This window comes from Eptesicus fuscus, chromosome 9 (assembly GCF_027574615.1).
Source record: "Eptesicus fuscus isolate TK198812 chromosome 9, DD_ASM_mEF_20220401, whole genome shotgun sequence".
NCBI classification, from domain to species: domain Eukaryota; kingdom Metazoa; phylum Chordata; class Mammalia; order Chiroptera; family Vespertilionidae; genus Eptesicus; species Eptesicus fuscus.
Genome location: NC_072481.1, coordinates 66,154,269 through 66,175,476, shown reverse-complemented (window position 1 = coordinate 66,175,476; position 21,208 = coordinate 66,154,269). Strand labels below are relative to the sequence as shown.

The 21,208-nt window shown below is 38.6% G+C and overlaps 1 protein-coding gene across 1 annotated transcript in view; it reads right to left on the bottom strand.

Moving 5' to 3' along the window:
• PKN2 (protein kinase N2) overlaps nt 1-21,208 on the bottom strand; it is a 150,570-nt gene that overhangs the window by 63,917 nt on the left and 65,445 nt on the right. The window contains exons 3-6 of the mRNA XM_008157786.3: nt 13,097-13,251; nt 4,871-4,988; nt 4,414-4,559; nt 4,112-4,325 (exon numbers count right to left, since the gene is read on the bottom strand). Of these exons, the coding sequence (XP_008156008.1) occupies nt 4,112-4,325; nt 4,414-4,559; nt 4,871-4,988; nt 13,097-13,251 (633 nt within the window). The remainder of the gene's footprint in view (nt 1-4,111; nt 4,326-4,413; nt 4,560-4,870; nt 4,989-13,096; nt 13,252-21,208) is intronic.

Below are 21,208 nucleotides of genomic sequence, written 5' to 3'. Positions count from 1 at the left end.
TTCCCTGGTAATAGCACTATATTTGTTATTCATGATGAGCCCCTCAAGCCACATGTAATTTTATGCTAACCAAGTGACACAGTTTTAGCTTGGGGGGCTGGTTACACTGGAAAGACCAACTATATGATTAGAGGGCTGGTGCTTAGAGACACATATCCACCTGATCTCCTGACCTTCAGAGAGAGATGAGGGGCTGAAGACTGATTTCAAACAAGAGGCTAATGATTCAATCAGTTACTCCTACATAATGAAGCCACAATAAAAACTCGGATACTCCCAGCTAAAGGGAAATTTGTTTATTTTTTAAAAATATATTTTTATTGATTTCAGAGAGGAAGGGAGAGGGGGAGAGAGAGAAACATCAATGATGAGAGAGAATCATTGATCGGCTTCCTTCTGCACGCCCCCCACTGGATATAGAGCGCACAACCTGGACATGTGCTTTGATTGGAATCAAACTTGGGACCCTTCTGTCTGTAGGCCAACACTCTATCCAAATCAGCTAGGGCTGAAATTTCTGGTTTTTGACAGAAAATGATGTACTGAGAGAGGGCTGTATGCTAAGGACAAGCAAGCTTCGAATTTGGGATCCTCCTAGACCTCTCCCTATGTATCTTTTTCTTTTTCTTTCTTTTTTTTACTGTACTTTATAAGAAAACTGAAATTGTAAAGACAGACCTTTCCTGAGTTCTGTGAATTGTTCTACAAAATTACTGAGCCTGAGGTGGTAGTGGGAACCCTAGAATTTATAGCCAGTTGGGTCAGAAGTAAGGATGGTTGAGGAAACACCAAGCTTGCAGCTTGTCTCTGAAACTAGTGTAGTCTTGTGGGGGACTGTGCCATTAACTTTAGAAATCTGACCTAACTGTGTTGTTAGCATCAGAATTGTACGTTAGCATTTTAGGTAATTACCTCAAACATACTGTTTTAAACTATTTAAGTTAAAGGCAGAGATTGGCAGAATGGATAAAAAGAAACACGATCCAACTATATGCTGTCTAAAAGAGACTCTCATTTTAGATCCAAAGACACAATCAGATTGAAAGTGAAAGGGTAAAAAAAAAATAAAAATTCAATGTAAATAGTAACCGAAAGAGAGCTGGGGTAGCTTATACTAGTATCAGACAAAATAGACTTTAAATCCAAAATTATTACAGTATACAAAAAAGAAATGTGATTTTGATAAGAGTAAAATAAATCCATCGATATAAGAATTATAAACATATGCACACTTAACAACAGAGCCTGAAAATACATGAAGCAAACCTTTATACAACTAAAAGGAAACCTCACTACCCACTTGCAAGAATAAACCTACTAGAATGGCAATAAAAAAAAAAGTGTTGGTGAGGATGTAAAGAAATAAAAACCTTCATAAATCGCTGCTGAGAATGTAAAATGATGCAGTCACTGTGATAAACAGTTTGACAGTTCCTCAACATTACAAACTTGAAATTACCACATGACCTAGTGTTCCTAGGAATATATCCAAAGTAAACGAAAACAGGTGTTCAACCAAAAACCTGTACACAAATGTTCATAGCAACATTATTCACAATAGTCAAAAGGTGGAAACAACCTAAACATTTATCAATTGATGAATAAGTAAACAAAAATCTCATATATATATATACACACACACACACACACACACACACACACACACACACACCCATACAATGGAATATTATCCTATACTAGAGGCCCGGCGCACAAAATTTGTGCGTGGGTACGGGCCCTAGGCCTGGTCTGCAATCAGAGCCATCAGAGCCATCTTCCCCAGTTCGCCATCGGGTGATTGGTGCCTGACGGCTGGGAGAAGGAACCGAGAGGTCAGCTGTTCCTGCCCACTCACTGCCCCCCGCCCCCGCAGCATGTGGCCATCAGGCAATCGGAACCTGCCAGCCGGGGAAAGGGACCAAGAGGTGGTCTGTGCGCCTAATAGTGACTAGTCCAGTGGTTGTTCGGCTGTTAGGGTCAATTTGCATATTACCCTTATATTGTACTAGAGGCCCGGTGCACGAAATTCGTGCACGGTGTGTGTGTGTGTGTGTGTGTGTGTGTGTGGGTGGGGGGGGTCCCCCTCAGCTCAGCCTGCACGCTCTCCAATCTGGGACATCTCTCTCACAATCCTGGACTACTGGCTCCTAATTGCTCACCTGCCTGCCTGCCTGGTCACCCCTAACTGTCCCCCCTTCTCCCCCCCCGCTGGCCAGGTTGCCCCCAACTGCCCCCTCCCTGCCGGCCTGGTCACCCCTAACTGCCCCCCAACCCCCGCCCCGCCGGGCTGATTGCCCCATGCAGTCTGCTGTTGAGTCATTTGGTCCTCCCTCACTAACTCCCCTGCCAGCCTGGTCACACCACGCAGCCTGCTGTTGAGTTGTTTGGTTGTCCCTCACCAACCCCCTACTGGCCTGGTCGTAGGCAGCCATCTTATGAGGGCGTGAGGGTCAATTTGCATACTAACTCTTTATTATATAGGATAGAGGCCTGGTACATGGGTGAGGACTGAATGGCCTACCCTGAAGGTGGCCCCGGATCAAGGTGGGGGATCCCTGCTGGGACGGGGCTGGCCTGGGCAAGGGGCTGTCGGCGGTTTGCAGGCCAACCATGTCCCTGGCTTTGTCAGGAAGGATGTCTGGAAGATGTCCAGTCTAATTAGCATATTATCCTTTTATTAGTATAGATCAGTGATGGCGAACCTATGACACGCGTGTCAGCACTGACACGCGTAGCCATTTCTGATGACACGCGGCCGCATGCCGAGGATGAAACATTTGCTGCTCCTGAGGATGAAACATTTGCGACTAGAGTCTTGGAGTTAGTTTTTTCCTCAAAGTGACACACTACCCGAGTTATGCTCAGCTTTTTGGCGAAGTTTGACACACCAAGCTCAAAAGGTTGCCCATCACTGGTATAGATAATAAAACCCTAATATGCAAATCGACTGAACAGTGGAACAACTGGCTGCTATGATGCGTACTGACTGCTAAGGGGCAGACGCTCCTGCATTGAGCATCTGCCCCCCAAGAGGAAGGTGACCAGCGATGGTGATCAGGGGTGGGGGATTGGCTAGCAGTCAGAGTCAGTGGGGGCACCCCGATCGCCCCGTCTGCCCGTTGCCCCACAGATGGCCCTGATTGGTGGCCAGGCCTAGGGACCCTACCCTATATATTGGGAACAGTCTCTTAGATTTAAAAATTAAAACCTGGCAAGGCTACTCTAACACTGAAAAAACAGGATGATGCAGCGATGACATGCATGGACTCTGGCTTGCACATTTTGTGGTCTGCCCTGATTCTGACACTTATAACTGTGTGACAAAGCCAATTACTTAACATCTCTCTGCTTCAGTTTTTCCACCCATAAGATGGGGAAAATGATACTACTGCCTCAGAAGGATCATGTTATGTACTACTTTTTATAATCAAGGCAAAAAAATGTAGCTGCCCATACAACAGCAAGATGCCTTTCACCTGTATGAAAAGTATGGTCATTGGTGCATGCAGCGTCCCGGATTGCAAGAGGGATGTCCAAATGCCGGTTTAGGACCAACATCCCCTGAGGAGTCCCGGATTGCAAGAGGACGCAGGTTGGGCTGAGGGACATCCCCCTCCCATATACAAATTTCGTGCACCGTGTCTCTAGTTTAGCCATAAAAAGGAATGAAGCATTGATACATGCTACAAGCACAAACCTTGAAAACAGTACACTAAATCAAAGAAGCTAGACACAGAAGGCCACAAAATGATATAATTTTGCTTGAAGGACATATCTACAACAGACAAATCTACAGAGACAAAAGCCAATAGTGGATGCCAGGAGCTGGAGGGGAAAGGGGAATGGGTATGAGGTTTCCTTCTGGGGTAATGAAAATGTTCTGTAACTAGATAGTGGTGATAGTTACACAACATTATAAATATACTAAACACCTTTGAATTGTGTATTTTTAAATATATACAATTAATTGTTAAAATAATTCATTTATGTTATATGTATCTCCCCACAATATTTTTAAAAATCTGTGCACAAGTTTTTATTCATTTATTAAACTAGGACCAGATGTAGCCAAAAAAGCACCAAAAATAATCAGAAGATATATACTACATACCTGTTAGTGCTGCTGGTTTCGATAGTGTACTATATTGATTTTGTGTAGATATCATACTTTGACGTGGACTTAGTGTTGGTGATGCAACAAGTGAAAGCTCCTCAATAATGATACTGCTTTTGGGATGATTCTTGGGAAGTTCATTTAATCTTTGTTCTAATGAATACTTTAAAAGGTCCAACTTCTGACTTGATTCATTAAATCTTGCTTGAGCCTTGGACAGGGAAAATACAATTATTATTATTTAAATAACTACATTCTTTGAGTAATATATTTAAGTTAAAATTTTTATTTAAAATTACTTCTGAAAGTGCTTTTCTGTCTGTTACTTTTCCTGAGCCAAGTAATTTCATTACATTCTTTGCACCTTCTGCAACTGCAAACTCTATCCTAAAATGATGCCTTAATTCTTCCATCCGAAGTTCAAGAGGACTTATGACAGGTTTTGCTAGAGGAGAGAGCAAAAACAAAGTTACTTCACTTCCTAATATGTAGTAATTAAAAGTCATCAATAAAAAAAAATGAATTCTTATATTAAAAGAACAGTCCTTAAAACACTGAATACATAACATACAATTTTGATATAGAGCCTTTTTTTAGATCAAAACTCAAAGATTAAAAACGTAAGATAAAAAAAAAAACCCACCATAATGCTGCCTCCCCCTCAATTTTAAACGCTGTGTCTTTTTTACATAAAGTTATTTAGCATATCATATTGCCCATAATCATCAGAATGAAAATTTATTTCTATTCCATCACCATTGTCAAAAGCCAATTCATTGGTCTGGACTGCCTGAAGAATCTGCATTCGTATCACTTCTATTTTTGTCTTGCTGTCCTGGAGCAGTTGCTGAGCTGTGCCATGGAGTTTCCGATCCTGTTAAAAATAAGTTTGAAAAGGTAAGCCGATAAAGAGACAAAACATTTTCACAGATTCTAAATAAGATCAAATGATATCAGCAAAGTGTAAAACAAGAGTTCAAAGAACATTGTGAACACTATAATTCTATACATACTTATCAATACGTTTATTTAAAAAAATCATCAAGCAGAAAAGGTGACAAAACAACTCCATTAAGTTAAGACAATTTCAGAGAAAGCAAGTAAGTCTTACTACTGGTTTTTTAAAAATCCAAATTCACATTAGTAATTTTCTTTCATTGCTTAACATGAGAATTTTCATATACCATGGCCAGTAACTCTCATATTCAGAAGCACTGTATGTGAGCTGTCTCAGCACTAAGCCTGAAATTTTTAGAAAATCTCTTCCTCTCCCATTACATTAAATTTCATAGAGCTTCACACATTTTAAAAATAGCTAATTGTAGACAGTATGTGTGTTACTTTAAATTCTGACAAAGGAATAGGAAATAGCATTTGCCAACACAGGTTATGATGAGAAAAGTCCCTAGAAACTCCTGAATGTCAAAAAAGGCGACCTCAGTAAAGCAAGAGTGGAAATTATAGTGAATATTGTCATCTCTTAAGACTTCAAGAAAGGTCCTGAATTAAGTGAAATGGCATTATTGTGCTGTACACCTCAGTTTAGTTATAGTAACACTTGAATATTACTGACAGAAGTGTGGTAGGCAAAATAATAACCCACCCATATAAGTCCATATCCTGAAAACTTGTGAGCAGATAAATTTTAAATTTGGAAATCAGCCTACACTGTGAACATGTTACCTTACATGGCAAAAGGGGAATTAAGATAGTAGATAGAATTAGATGTTAATCACCCAATCTCAAAATATAGAGATTATCATGGATTATCTAGATGGACCCAATGTAATCACAAGGGTTCTTAAATGTGGAAGAGGAAGGCAGATGAGGAGGTAGATGAGAAGAACTGAACCTGCTATTGTTGGCTTCAAAGCTAGAGGAAGAGGGCCATGAGCCACGAATGTGGGCAGCCTATAGAAGTTGGAAAGAACAAGAAAGTGAATTATCCCCTATCCTCCAGAAGAAAACACAACTCTGACAATACCTTGATTTTAGCTCAGTGAGATCTATTTTAAAATTCTCAATTTCAAAGTTGTAACATAATAAATCTGTGTGGTTTTAAGCCATTAAATTTGTAGTAATTTGTTACAGCAGCCATAGAAAACTAATATAGGAAATTTTCTTCAGAGGTTTGATATAAAATAAGTGATAGAAGTTAATGCTATCTCCTATTTAGACAGTTACATTAGTTGTCAAAATCTAGTAGGCTTCAATCCACAAAAAAGAAAATGATAAATAAAACTGAGCATAAGTTAGGAAGCACTTATTTCACAAGAAAGGCCAATTTTAAGCATCTCTACTTTTATCACTACTAATACAATTAGTATTAATTTAGAAATAAAATAGCATATAATCAACCTTTATTGTCCAGGAGACTCAAGACTGGAAGCTAAGAGGCAAGCACCAGATACAGCATCACTTCAATAACACACACACAGAGAACTATAAAGGACAGGATGAAGACATATGTGGTGGGAGAGATACTATTGCTATTATATACGAAAAAAAAAAAAGTAATCTAAAGTATATTATGTTAAACATCAAACTAGATTGATACACAGTGGAGGAAAAAGCAATTAGCAAATTTATAAATTTTGCTTCCATTTCTTTCTTGCTTCCAAGGTCAGTCATTTAAGAAAAAAACTTCTAGTCAGATTTTATTTATTAAATAAATTTAGATTTCACACCAAGGAAATAAACTGAAATAGTTTAAGTCCCTTACCTATTAATTTATACCATGAAGAAGTTCACACACACACACACACACACACACACACACAATTTGTTAATTATGCTGTACCAGTAACGATACTATCTTGAATTTGGTGTTTGTCTATGATTTACAAATGCTTTTATGAATACACCTATTCACCTCCAAAATTTAAAATGAAAAGATCTTTCTCTTACTTTAATTCCTCCTCCTATCCAGTATTAGGAACATCAGACAAACTAAAGATTTGAAATAACTTCTCTGAGACCAGATCAGAGTAAGAGAAAAACTCAGTATTCCAAAGCTCCGAATTTATTAGGGCCAAATATGTTTTGCAATCAGATAGACTTAGGCCCAAATCTTATTATATTTATAAATTTGGGTTAGTTACCTATCTTCTACAAGCTTTAGGTTTCTTGAAGAAATTATGTAAATGGAAATGCCACTCTAAACTATACAGTTTTTGTATGCATTAAATAAACTAAAATTATATTACCTAGCACATGAATGGCATTAAAATATTCTCTTTCAGAGCAATAAAAATCATGATTATCTTATTTTAATTAAGTTCTAATGTAAAAGTATAAATATTAAGTAAACTATATAATACTATACTTTTAACTAATCTACTCTTATTATTTTATCAGTATGTGAAAGACAGTAGTCCTGTCACTTTTTTGGAAACACTCCTTTCTTAACTATTTCAATTCAACATTCAAGGAAGATCATTTGTATTTCACTTTTAAAATAAGTGAATTTTCCCACAGATTACTGAAGATCTGCACAGATGTCAAAGTATGATGAAGGCATTTAAAACTGACATTGGATATTACCTGTCACAAGCAATTTACAGTAACTACATGTCAGTTTTCTGCTTTCAGGCATTCCTTTATTTTTTATTGAGCACCTAATATGTTTGAGGTAAGAGATAAGGTAATTCCAAAGTACACCAAATGGTTTATGTATCAGAGAAATACTTGTTTTTATGCTAAAACTTGGGGAAGATTTTTACATACATTAGTTTGAACCATATGAAAATGCTGCTATCTGACTGATTTTGAACAGCAATCTTATGTGGTTCAAGCTAATAAAGTAGTTACCTAATGTTAACACTCTACAATGCCTGATAGTTATATTTCCAATATACAATATTTTTTCAATTTATAAAAAACTATTTTTGTTTTGCAAGTCATAAACTACATCACACACAGAGCTTTCAGAAATAAATAAATAAATCACATATTTATGGCTTACTTTGTAAGTGTTAAATGTGGTCACATCCAGTGAAAATAATTAATCAGCTTAACAATTAATTAACTAAACAATTAATCAATTATGATATACCCTATAAAACTTAGTTTGAATAGATATAATTATTATATGTATCAGAATGTTAAAAGTAGCCAAAGAAAAATTCAAAGGAAGATAGAATAATTTCTTTTTCTTTTTAATCCTCACCAGAGGATATGTTTATTGATTTGAGAGCGAGAGAGAAAGAAGGGGTGGGGGAAGGGGAGAGGGAGACAGAAGGAAAGAGAAAAAGAGAGAGAAACGGAAACATCCATGAGTGACAGAAACATCAATCAACCGGTTGCCTCCCATACATGCCCCAGATGGGATAGAATCTGTAACCTAGGTATGTTCCCTGACCGGGAACTGAACCTGCAACTTTTTTTGGTGTACCAGACAATCGCTCCAACCAACTGAGCCAGCCAGGGCAGATAGGATCAGTTTTAGCTAAAGGAATCCAGAAAGGTTTTGTGGGCTATTAATATAGATAAGATTGGAATATGTGAAGATTGGAAGATTGGGGAGAGGGAGGCCTGGGTGGATGGTCAGGTATTTCCAAATGAGAAATAAGTATGAAAGACCTGGGAGCATTTTTTAAAAATGTGACAGAGGCTAGAAAGAATCCCAAATTTTAATAAATAGCTGGATTTGTAATCTGCCTATATGAATGAGAAACATCTCTTCAACATGCCTATCAAGCCCTCAGAGATTATTCTGAAAACCAATGGTGCTACTTAGAGTCATGAAATCTACATTCTGTTGTTAACATGAAAAAGAAATTGATTGTGTAAATTATAACCTCAAGTAGTGGTAATGCAATGACAGGGATAAGGAGAGACAGGTTGCTGTTTTGCATAGGATAATTGTATAGAGCTTGCTGAAGAGGTAGCTTCTGAACAGAGATTGTAATGAAGCGAGAGAGAAAAAGCAACGGAAGTTCTTGGGAAAAGAGATAATGTAGGCAGAAACACAGGAAATACAAAGGCCCTGAGGTAAGAGCATGCTTGGTATGTTCAAGATATCCAAAGAAGCTAATATAACTAGAGGGTAAAGAGAGAGAATGAGTATTTTAGAAGAAAAGATCAGAAGACAGTGAGGGGTAAATCATGTATGAACTTGCAGAGTCACAGTAAGGACTCTGGATTTTGTTCTAAGCATGCTAGAAAGTCCTTGGAGGGTTTTGAACAGAAGTATAAAAATATCTGACTTAGCTCTCAAAAGAGCAATTCTGGCTATAACATGTACCGGGGTAATAATTTTGTCATACAGAATTCAATAACCAGAATTCTAAAGATGTTTATTTATTACCAAACTGAATTAACCATCCATGAATCTAAATTTGCTCCCGGTCATGAATTGCCATTCACCAGTCAGTCTACATACCAATCTAAGAATCATTGACTCTGACTTCTTCCTCATATTCAGACACTACATATTTATTCTATCTAAATAGCTCAGACCCTGCCTTCTTTGCTTTCATTGCTAAAAGTCTTTCAGCAGCTCCACATATCTCCTAAGACAGAATCTCAGATGCTTCATTTTGTACCAAGTACTTTATAATCTGGTTTGTCTTTCAATTATGCTACACCTCTCATTATACCTCACTTACTGAAAGCTCTCCCACTGGAGAACAAATAAAAAGTCCCGTTGAAATCACCTAGAGGACTTTTCTGAAATAAAATGTGCCTTTATGGAGATTCAGATTTATTCTCCCATAAGGGCAATGGCCTTTCATTGAAAATGACTGTTACAGTTGATGATTGTTACTATTATTAGAAGTGCATTCTACCTACCCTCAGGTATGTTAGATAAGAAGTAAGTTGAGAGCCTCTGTTACAGCCATATGAAAGCACTCCCATTTCTTAGAACAAGCCATGGTTTTCCACAGTTCCTTACCCTGTATATACTAGGTTTACCCAGATCACCATGCCTAGAAAGTAATCCTTCTTAAACTCCAAATCATACTTTAAATCTTATACTAACACTTTAATGATTTCTTCTGACAGATAAACAAGGTGACACTTCCCCTTCTTGTGTAATCTCTTATACTGTAAACTAGCAATTTTTCGACCAGTGTGCCACAGAATTTTTAAAACATGCAATACCTCAGAAATTGCAGAAGCTGTTAATATGTTCTGGACCTCCACTTGAACCAATCTCCAATAAATGAAGCTTTAATTAAAAACAAAAGCTATTGGAGAATTATCTATTTGCTTTAGCAGGCTGCTCAAAGCCCTGTTCATTCTGGACCTATGGTTATCATAAGTTATCTATGTACTAGAGGCCCGGTGTATGAAAATTCATGCACTGGGGGGGGGGGGGGGGGGGGCAGTGCCTCAGCCTGGCATTCCCCCTCTCACAGTCCAGGGGCCCTCAGAGGTGGGAGGCGACCCAGCGATCAGAGGAAGGCGTTGACCCATCACACCTCTGCTGCTGCCACTGCCGGCAGCGCAAGCCTCAGCCAGCCCTGGTTACCTGAGCCTCAGGCAGCCCTGGGCGCCTGGGCAGCCGACATATGAGGCTTGCCTGGGCCTCGGACTTCATCCAAGGCTTGCCTGTGCCTTGGGCCAGCCCTGGGCGGCAGGGCAGCCGCCATCCAAAGCTTGCCTGCACCTCAGGCTGGCCCTGGGCGGCTGGGGGGTTGAGGGGACTGGGGAACTCTGGAGGCAGGTGTGCGGAGCGGCTGGGCCTACCTGGGGGTGGGCTTGAGGGGACTGGGAGCCACCATCTTGTGCTATGGGAGCCACCATCTTTGAGGGCGTGGCAGTCAATTAGCAAATTCCCTCCTTATTGGCTGTGGGTGCCGCCATCTTTGAGGGTGTGGCAGTCAATTAGCATTTTCCCTTCTTATTGGCTGCGGGTGCTGCCATCTTTGAGGGCGGGGCAGTCCATTAGCATATTCCCTCCTTATTGGCTGCAGGCGCAGCCATATTTGAGGGCATGACAGTCAATTAGCATATCCCCTCCTTATTGGCTGCGGGTGCTGCCATCTTTGCAACGGCGTGAGGGTCAATTAGCATATTCCCTCTTTATTAGATAGGATTTTAATATGTCCATACCCCTGCTCAATTTGGGGGTGGGGGGCCCCACAGGCCACGCTGAGAATACTGTGAAATCTATGGCTCTCTCATTCATCCATCAATCAACATACACACTTACTTCTCCTATAACCTCAAAGGGTTCATTAACCTCTCAATCTAATTCATCAACCCTACATTAAAAAAACCTTACTCCAGAGGGTGGTAGCTGGGTTATTTTAGAACACTCCACATAATACGTTGCATTCCAAAAACACAGTATTTGCCTTAAAAAGAAGTCCAAAATAACATTGATAAAAACAACAAAAGGTCAATATTAAAAGTAACACAGAAAAACCAACTCAACAACTCCAGAAATGTTCAAAGTGAGTGCAATAACATGCTATCAAGTATCATATCATATAAGTAATGTATCAAGTATAAACAAATATATTTCTCTAAAAATAATTTAAAAATTTTTTGGAAATACTGCATATAATCTCATTTTTATAACTAAGATTTTAAAATTTTATTTAAAACATATATACATTTCTTTCTTTTCTGTCCTCCCAAATTTCATTTGGGTGGGTAGGTATGTTACATGGCTCCAAGCAAAGATTTCCCCCATCCCGATTTCAAACTCTTCCTAAACTAAAAACAAAATAAACAAAACAAACAAATGCCTAAACTTTCATTCTGAAATTACTTAAGAAATATCTATTAAAATATATAAGAAACACTAATTTGCAGAGCCAAGTATCTTTGAAGTAAAGAGTTGAGAGTAAAAAGGTGGATTTTATAATAAATTGACTTTTTTAAGACTTTTTGGAAATTACACAACTATAGAACCTGAGATTGGAAAGAACCTTCATGATAAATGTATTTCAGTGGTTCCCAACATTTTCTCTCCCACACCATACCTCAGAAAAAGGACACATTTGCAGTAGTGACAATTGCTCCCTACAATACTGTTCTACAATTAGGAATTATATGCCCATACCATATATGATAAGAACCCACAGGTCTAGTCCAATCAATCACTCATGCCAGAATGTCCTATCTTTTGATTTGTCCTTTTCTAAAAACCTGTATGTAGTGATAGAAAACACATCAGAGCCTAAATTTCTATAATAATAAAAGCATAATACGCTAATTTGACTGGACAGCCAGACATCCTTCTGGACGACCTTCCAGACGAAGCTGGGGCTGCGACGGCCGAGGCAAGCCACCGCAGCTTTGAGGGCCAAGCCCCTTGCACGAATTTCGTGCATCGGGCCTCTAGTTTTAAAATCACCTTTTTGTTTTAGAATAATTTTAGAGTTCCAGAAAAGTTGCAAATATGGAGAGTTACTATGTACCCTTTACTCATATAGCTAAAAGTATTTTTTGATTGGTTTAGGTAGAAATAAGTTATTTTAAAAACCATTTGTTTCCAACTTGTTTTACAGTATACTTGTTCATATCAGCAATTTTCACCCTTTTCATCTCATGACACACTCAAACTAATTACTAAAATTCTGCAGCACACCAAAATATATTTCTTAAGATCTGATAAAAAATAAAAAAGGATATTTTTGATTCGGTCACACCAGACAGATGTTGTGGTGCCTGTTGTCATTTTTTAATTTGACAACCGAAGGAAAAAGAGGCCAGTGCCTCTGACTAAATAGTCAGGTATTGCATGTTTTAAAAATTCTTGAGGCACACCAGTTGAAAATCTCTGGTTTATAATATAAGAGATTACATGAGAAGGTGGAGCATCACCTTATTCAACCTTAGCTGTGAACATGTACATCAAATAATTCTAATTTATTGTCCCTCTGTATATGTCCACAAATGACTGTGGAAGTGTTATAAGTACTCTTGTCAGGTTACAGATAAATTTTATTGGGTAGGTGAATTCACACTTACAGAATCTGCGAATAATGTGAATTGACTGGATACACTTACATTTATTGTACCTACCTTTGAAGATCCATTTGAATACATCTGTATCATGTTCTCTGCACCTTGTTTTACTTTAAGCTCTATATCCAATTGTTTTTTTAAGGCCATCAATCTATTATTGCTAGTAGAACAACGAGGGTCACTACTGGGAGTGTCTGGAGTCCTTGGGCAATCTGTAAATTAAATAGTATGTTAAAATTACTTAGTAGGACTAATTACTGCTTAAAATGGGAAGTTAACATTTTCAAAGAATAAAGAATTATGGGGTTTAAGATGAGTTTGAAGTTACCTAAATGGAATTTTCTTATGCTTCCAGATAATATAAAAATTCAAGCCAAGAAAATATTTAAGTAGAGTTGCAGGACCATTTGCCAGGATACTGTAGAAGTGATTTTGTTGAAACTGAAGTTGAATTAGGTCACTGCCCAAAGTTTTTCCAACACTATTATTTTTAAATTAAAACAATTTAACTAGTCTATTCAACAATTAAACTAAATTCCCTAATTAGTTTAAACTCACTACCTAATTAGTTTGAGAATAAAGATTATTAAAACATTATACAAATTCCACTAAAGTAATTCTTTGTAAATAGAATTAAGGTACTTCAAATATAATGCTAGCATTAATTAGTAATAACCAAAGTATACACATAACAAGCCTTCACATTTTGTTTTCTACTATGAGGATGGTCAATAGAATGGAAAATTTTTCAAGGATAATTGATTGATATTACATTGATGGTAGCAGGGTATAGGAAGACCAAAAATTCAAGGTCATGGCTTCTCATAAAGAATAATGTGGTTCTACTTAAAACACACACACACACACACACACACACACACACACACACACAAAACCTTTAAGTAGAACACTAATTATTCTGGGTAAACCATTATTGCTGAAACACTTCTAATAGTTTTACCATGTCACTAAAATTCTTCACATTGAAGTTATGTTGTGTTTTATCCCCACTAGGTCCCTTGTTTATTAAAAAGAAGAGGAAAAAAAAAGGGAAAAAGAAGCTAGAAGACTAAAGACCAGGGTACCAGAGCTGGTTTAGTTACAAGTAACTTGATAATCACTGGAAAACTGCATAATCTTCAAGTTACTTAACCTTTGTTCTTTAGGGTTTCTTTCTCTCCTCTGCAATAAAAGATGATGTGACTTACTGATTTTAATGAATACTAGTATATTTCATTTTACACTCTTTTAAAAAATTTACTACTTCAGAAACATTTAAACATAATTTGTTCATTAACTTAAAAAAATACAGGTGCTATGCTAGATATTGGTATAATATAGTACTATTTCATCATTAATATACTAATTTATAAGTTGTTAAATCCCGATCTAAGTGCGTTATAGACCCATTAATCCTCATAAACAGCCCTAAAAGGAACATTATACCCATATTACAGAAAAGAAAACCAGGGCAAAAAGAGGTTAAAAACCTTGTTCTAGGTTAAACATCTACTAAGTCAATCTTAGTAATTGCTGTGCCTCGCTGCTTTTGGTACTTAAAAACCTTGTAAACAATTATACTAGCCTGTGTATATGTGCACAAACTTACACATATGACAGTATAATTATACACATACAACTATATGCATGTGTATATATGCATATTAATACTTAAAATAAGTATTAATTCACATTTTACACATCAGGAAACAGGCAAAGTCACAATTATTAGTGGAAATTAATCAAGAAAGGTTTCTATTGTAACTGAATTTTCCAAATTACAAATGAGTCACTTCAAAGGTTGATTTTCTACATGACAATTCTTATAGAAAACTGATATATAAGGTAGGTAAGATTTCAGAAAGGCTCACAAAGGAACTATGTAACATATTGTTATGGACAGAATTTTTGTGTTTCCCCCAAAAGTCACATGTTGGAGCTGAAATGTGATGGTAATTTGGAGGTGAGTCTTTTGGGAATTAGGTATTGAGGATGGTCTCTCTCTGTCTTGTTAGGATACAGTGAGAAGACTCCATATACTAAGCAGGAAGAGGACCTTCACCAGAATTCTGATTATGCTAGCACCTTGAGATCTGGAAATTCCCAGCCTCTAGAACTTTTAGAAACAAATTTGTTTTTTTAACCCACCTAGTCTATGGTATTTTGTTAAAGCAGCCCAAATTAGACATGTATTTGCTATAATTGTTAAGAATGCCTAGGTTTGAATCTCAATTGATGCTCAGATTCAGTACAAACCATATAATATGGGGTAAGTTACTTAACAAACAACACTGTGCCTCACTTTCTTCATTTGTTAAATAGTGAAAAAGCATCAATCTCACAGGATTACTGTGATTAATTAAGTTATATATAAAAGCTTACAAAAGGACATAGTGCAATGTAAATATTCAATAAACATTAATTAGTAGTCACTGTAGGAAGTGTAAGCATGTCTCTGCTGAGTCCATAAATTGCACATCATAGCAATGACTAAACAGTTAAGTGTATTCAGACCTGTGAACAGGTTTTCTTACCTTTTTTTTTTTTACATAAATGTTACAGAAATCAAAACCACACAAAACCTGGTATATAATTTATAATAAGCACATTTTTTTCTAAACATATTTTTATTGATTTCAGAGAGGGATGGTGGAGAGAACCATTAATGAAAGAGAATCACTGACCCGAACCCTCCTGCACTCCCCCTACTGGGAATCGAGCCTGTAGCCCTGGCATGTGCCCTGACCGGGAATTGAACTGTGACCTCCTGGTTTATAGACCGATTCTCAACAATTGAGCCACGCAGGCCAAACAACAAGCACATTTTAAAATATATATATTTTTATTGATTTCAGAGAGGAAGGGAGAGGGAGAGAGAGAGATAGAAACATAAATGATGAGAGAGAATCATTGATAGGCTGCCTCCTACACACCCCACACTGGGGATCGAGCCCACAACCTGGGCATGTGCCCTTGACCAGAATCAAACCCAGGACCCTTCAGTCTGCAGGCCGACACTCCATCCACTGAGCCAGCTAGGGCAATAAGCACATTTTTAAAAAGAACTAGAATGCATTCAGAGTAGAAGGCCCTCAGTCAAAAACAGGTATGGCTATGTGTTGTTGGATAGATAATGGTATTTAGAATAGGATGAGAAAGAGAAATTGTTGCCTAATCATTTAAACATTTGTCTATAAAAGTAGCTGTCCATTAGACCCAATGGGTAAAACCAGCGAGGACAAAAATTTTATCAGAGGATAAAGAGAAATCCCTTACATTTTGAGTTATCTAACAATGAGACGGTTTGCTTTACTATTAATAAAATTCCTTGACTTTGGAAGCATTTACAAAGCTAGATTGCAATCTATTAAAGATGCTAAATAAGAAATTCTTGCACATTAAAGCAGGTTGTACTAAGACATTAAATACCTACTGATTCTAATAGTCTGGGAATTTGTAATGGTATTAAAATATCTATCACTTTTCATGAAAAAGTATGTCCTAAGAATTACAAGAACATAAGAAATACAATTAATGGTAATGGTTCTTAAGGTCAAAATGTCTTCGTTGGAATCCTCTGGCTGCTACTTATTGGTATGGTCTTGATCATACACTTAACATTTCTGTGTTGTCATTTTTTCAGCCACAATTGGGGGCTATTGTGAAGATAAAGCTGGTACAGTCTTAGACCAATGTTTAGGGCTCAATAAAATTACATGTCAGGGCTCAGTTAAGTAGCTGTATTTCTGCTCATTTAATCTTCAAAGGAGCTCACAAAGGTTTGTAACATAACCTCATTCTACAAATAAAAGAAACACACGCAGAAGCTCAGAGAGGTTAAGTAATTTACAAAGGGCACAAAAGTGTGTGTGCTGAGGCAGAAATTTAACCTTTGCTATACCTTGTTTTATAAAGCCCACTTTTTACTCATTTAGAAATTAGAGAACAACTTTGCTGTTTTCCTCAAATTTCACCCATTTTCCCATTTAACCTCCTACTTTTCTTCTCTCCAGTTTTCTTTCTTATAGATATGTTAAGCTGCAACATACAAAACATATGGTTACCAGCATATTTGTTTAATACTTTTTTCCATAGTGAAACATTTCCAAACAGAGGTAACCAGAACTCCCAATTAATGTCCTCTTCATTCAAAACAATAAATTTAAAAGAATTCTATAAGATGAAATTATTTTTGCCACTCTTAAGAACTGCCTTTAAATTACAAGAGCAAATGTTAAATTGACTCTCTCTCTCTCTTTTTTTTTTTTTGTTTGTTAATCCTCACCCAAGGATATTTTTCCATTGATTTTTAGGGAGACTGGAAGAGATAGAGAGACAGAGAGAAATATCGATGTGAGAGAAACACATCAATTGATTGCCTCCTGGACCAGGGCCTAAGCTGGGGAGGAGCCTGCAACCAAGGTATGAGCCCTTGACTGGAATCAAACCCAGAACCCTTTGGTCCACAGGTTGACGCTTTATCCACTGAGCCAAACTGGCTAGGGCTACATTGACTCTTAAGTGCATACTTTGCCACTTAAAACTATACCTTATGATTAAGACTAATAATAAATTTCCATCTACTGCTATAATTACCAAACTAGCTTTTGGGTGGGATGGGAAGGGGAGTATATCACAATAATTATTCATACTTTTAACTTTCTAAATAGTATCATACAATTTTAAAATGTATGTTGTATACCAATTCAATAAAAAGGCTTTAATATAATATTTATATACTAGATTAAATAGGGTCCAAATAAAGTTTCACCTTCATAGCTAGGCATTAAAGGCCTTATACTGACTAGGTCTAAGTTAACTGTCCATTACTAATTTCCTGTCAAATTCTACGCTCAGTTAAAAAATAATTTATATCTCTTTTCCTCTGAAAAAGCAATGCACTTGACTTCCTCCATATTATTTTCAACTCATCTTAGACATTATTTTTTTTCAGGAAACCTCTAATCATCCCCAATCTGATCAGGTGTTCTTTCTAATATGTCTTCAAAGTACATTTTCATCCCTTCATGGAACTATGTATAATATAGTATTATAATGATTTATTTTCAGGTTTGTTTTCCATATGGAGTGCTGGGACTTATTCATAACTATTGTAATGGATGAGTTTAATATATTATACTAGAGGCGCGGTGCATGGATTTGTGCACATTGAAAGGAAATTCATTAGAAGATGGCCAGCGGGGTGGGACTGTGCAAGATGGGCTGGACACGCCCTGGAGCCAACCTCTTGCGATCCCTCCCTGGCTGGCCGCACCTGGGGCGGCACCAGGGCTCAAAGGGTGTCTGTGGAGGGAGCGGGGTCCCTCCAGCAGGTGGGGTCCCTCGGCCTGGACTGCAGGGATCGGGCCGAAATCGGCAGTCCAACATCCCCTGAGGGATTCCGGAGTGCGAAAGGGCACTCTGCAAAGTTGTTGTCATTCGGCAGCTCTTGCGTTGAGTGTCTGCCCCCTGGTGGTCAGTGTGCGTCATACCTACCGGCCGGTCGCTTAGCCTTTTATATACATACATGACAGAAAAATAGCAGATTAATTCTGAAAAACAAGTCCATTTAAAAATGGGGTGAAGAATGCCCTGGCCAATGTGACTCAGTTGATTGGAGTGTTGTCCTGTACACTAAAAGGTGATGGGCGCAATTCCCAGTCAGGGCACATATCCAGGTTGTGGTTCTAATTCCTGGTTGGGGTGAGTGCGGGAGGCAACTGATAAATATTTTTCTCTCACATCGATGTCTCTCCTATCCCCTTCTCTAAAAAATGGGGACGAGACAGGAAATGAGGGGTTAAGAGACACAAAGGGCAAAAAGAAAAACAAATATATCTTATTATGGCTCAGAAGAAAAGGAGAAAAATGATGATTCAAAGACAAGTATGCAACGAGATAATGACTACAAATTTTCCAAAGCATATAAAAGAAACCAATACATAGATTCAAGATATCCAATCAACTCCAAGCAGAAATATACAATCTCCAAATTAATGCTGGTTTGACTTACAATTTTTTGGCTTTTTGATGGGGGAAAGCAGTATGTACTTAGCAGAAACTGAACTTTGAATTTTGATCTTTTCCTGAGCTAATGATATGTGGTACGATACTCTCATGATTCTGGGCAGCATCGGTAAGACACATCTCCCAGTCATCCATGTTATCTTGAGTGTAAACAACTGATATTCTCCACTGTATTCAGTGTGTTAGATGATTTTATCCAAGTGTGGGCTAATATTTTTGAGGCTAAGTTATGATGTTTGGTAAGTTAAGTGTATCAAATGCATTTTTTACTTAGGATATTTCTAACTTAATGATGGGCTTATTGGGATCTCACCCATTTGTATAATGTGTGTATGTGTTTGGGGAGGGGGAATCCCCACCTAGACACATCATGGTAAAACTTCAAAATAATCAAAGAGAAAATCTTAAGAGCAGCCAAAGAAAAGGTGCCTTTATTTATTTATTTTTTAAAATATATTTTATTGATTTTTCACAGAGAGGAAGGGAGAGGGATAGAGAGCTAGAAACATCGATGAGAGAGAAACATCGACCAGCTGCCTCCTGCACGCCCCCTACCGGGGATGTGCCCGCAACCAATGTACGTGCCCTCGACCGGAATCGAACCTGGGACCTTCCAGTCCGCAGGCCGACGCTCTATCCACTGAGCCAAACCGGTTTCGGCAAAAGGTGCCTTTAAAGGAGCTATCAGAGTGACAGCAGACTTTTTAAAACAATGAAAGCTAAAAGAAGGTGTAAGGATAGTTTATGTGAAAGGATATCAAGGATATATCAAGCTTATATTGTAAACTCAGTGAAAAATACCTTAAACCCTTTGCACTCGTTTGCTTTTTTCTCGATTCCTTTATTCCCCAGCGGGGACCCCCATCCTAAAGGGGGTGTGGCCAGCCTAAAAACGGCCCTCAGCCTCTCACCCAGGCTGGCCAGGCACCCCAGCGGGACACCAAACCTGATCCGGGACACCCTTCAGGGCAAACCAGCCGGCCCCTACCCATGCACCAGGCCTCTATCTATACTAATAAAAGGGTAATATGCTAATTAGACTGGGAGACCTTCCAGACGTTCTTCTGGACAAAGCCATGGTGGCGGGGCCGAGGTAGAGGCAGTTAGAGGCCAAGAGGGGAGGGCAGTTGTTGTGATCAGGCCAGGATGGGTCGACAGTTGTGTGTGATCAGCCTGGTGGGGGGCGGGGCCGTTGGGGGTAAGCAGACCAGCAGAGGGGCCAGTTGGGGGCAAGCAGGCCATCAGTGGGGGTCAGTTTGGAGTGAGCAGGCCAGCAGGGAGGCAGTTGGGGGCAAGGAGGCCAGTGGGGAGGGAAGGTGGGGGTGAGCAGGCTGGCAGGGGAGGCACTTGGGGGCGAGCACACTGGCATGGGGGGGCAGTTGGGGGTGATCAGGCTGGCTCGGGGGGCATTTGGGGGCAAGCAGGCCGGCAGTGGGAGAGCAGTTGGGGGCGAGCAAGCCGGCAGGCAGAGAGGTTAGGGGCAATCAGGTAAGTTAGGCAGGCAGGTGAGCAGTTAGGAGCCAGCAGTCCCAGATTGTGAGAGGGATGTCCAACTGCCGGTTTAGGCCCGATCCCTATAAACTGGCAGTAGGACATCCTTCGAGGGGTCCCAGATTGGAGAGGGTGCAGGCCGGGCTGAGAAACAACTCCCCCACCCCCATGCACGAATTTCATGCACCAGGCCACTAGTTACCAATAAAATTCAAAGTGCTACAAGACTCCTTAAATTTATTACAGAATTGTAGAAGAATGTAAATAATAGTATTTATAAACTTTAAGTGCCTGACACTATAAGCTAACTTAAAACTTCATGCTCAGTGTCTTCTCTTTTGCTTGAAGTAAGAAGCAGGTTAAGCAGGAGAAAAAAAAAACAAGATTTCTCAGTCTCACTTGCAGTTGGGGGCTAGGGGCAAGGCAGTGATGTGACCCAATCCCATGATATATATAACTAGACATCTGTAGCTTTTTGCTTTTCTGATTTTAAAAAGAGACTCGCTAGTTCCTCATCCTTATGGAATAAAATTTGGGTTCTAAGAACTCTACAAAGTGGGCAATCAGATCAGGGAAAATCTGACTGTATATACAAGAACCTCAAACAGTGCCATCTATAAATGGCTAAATTACTTCTTGACTTGTCTTTGG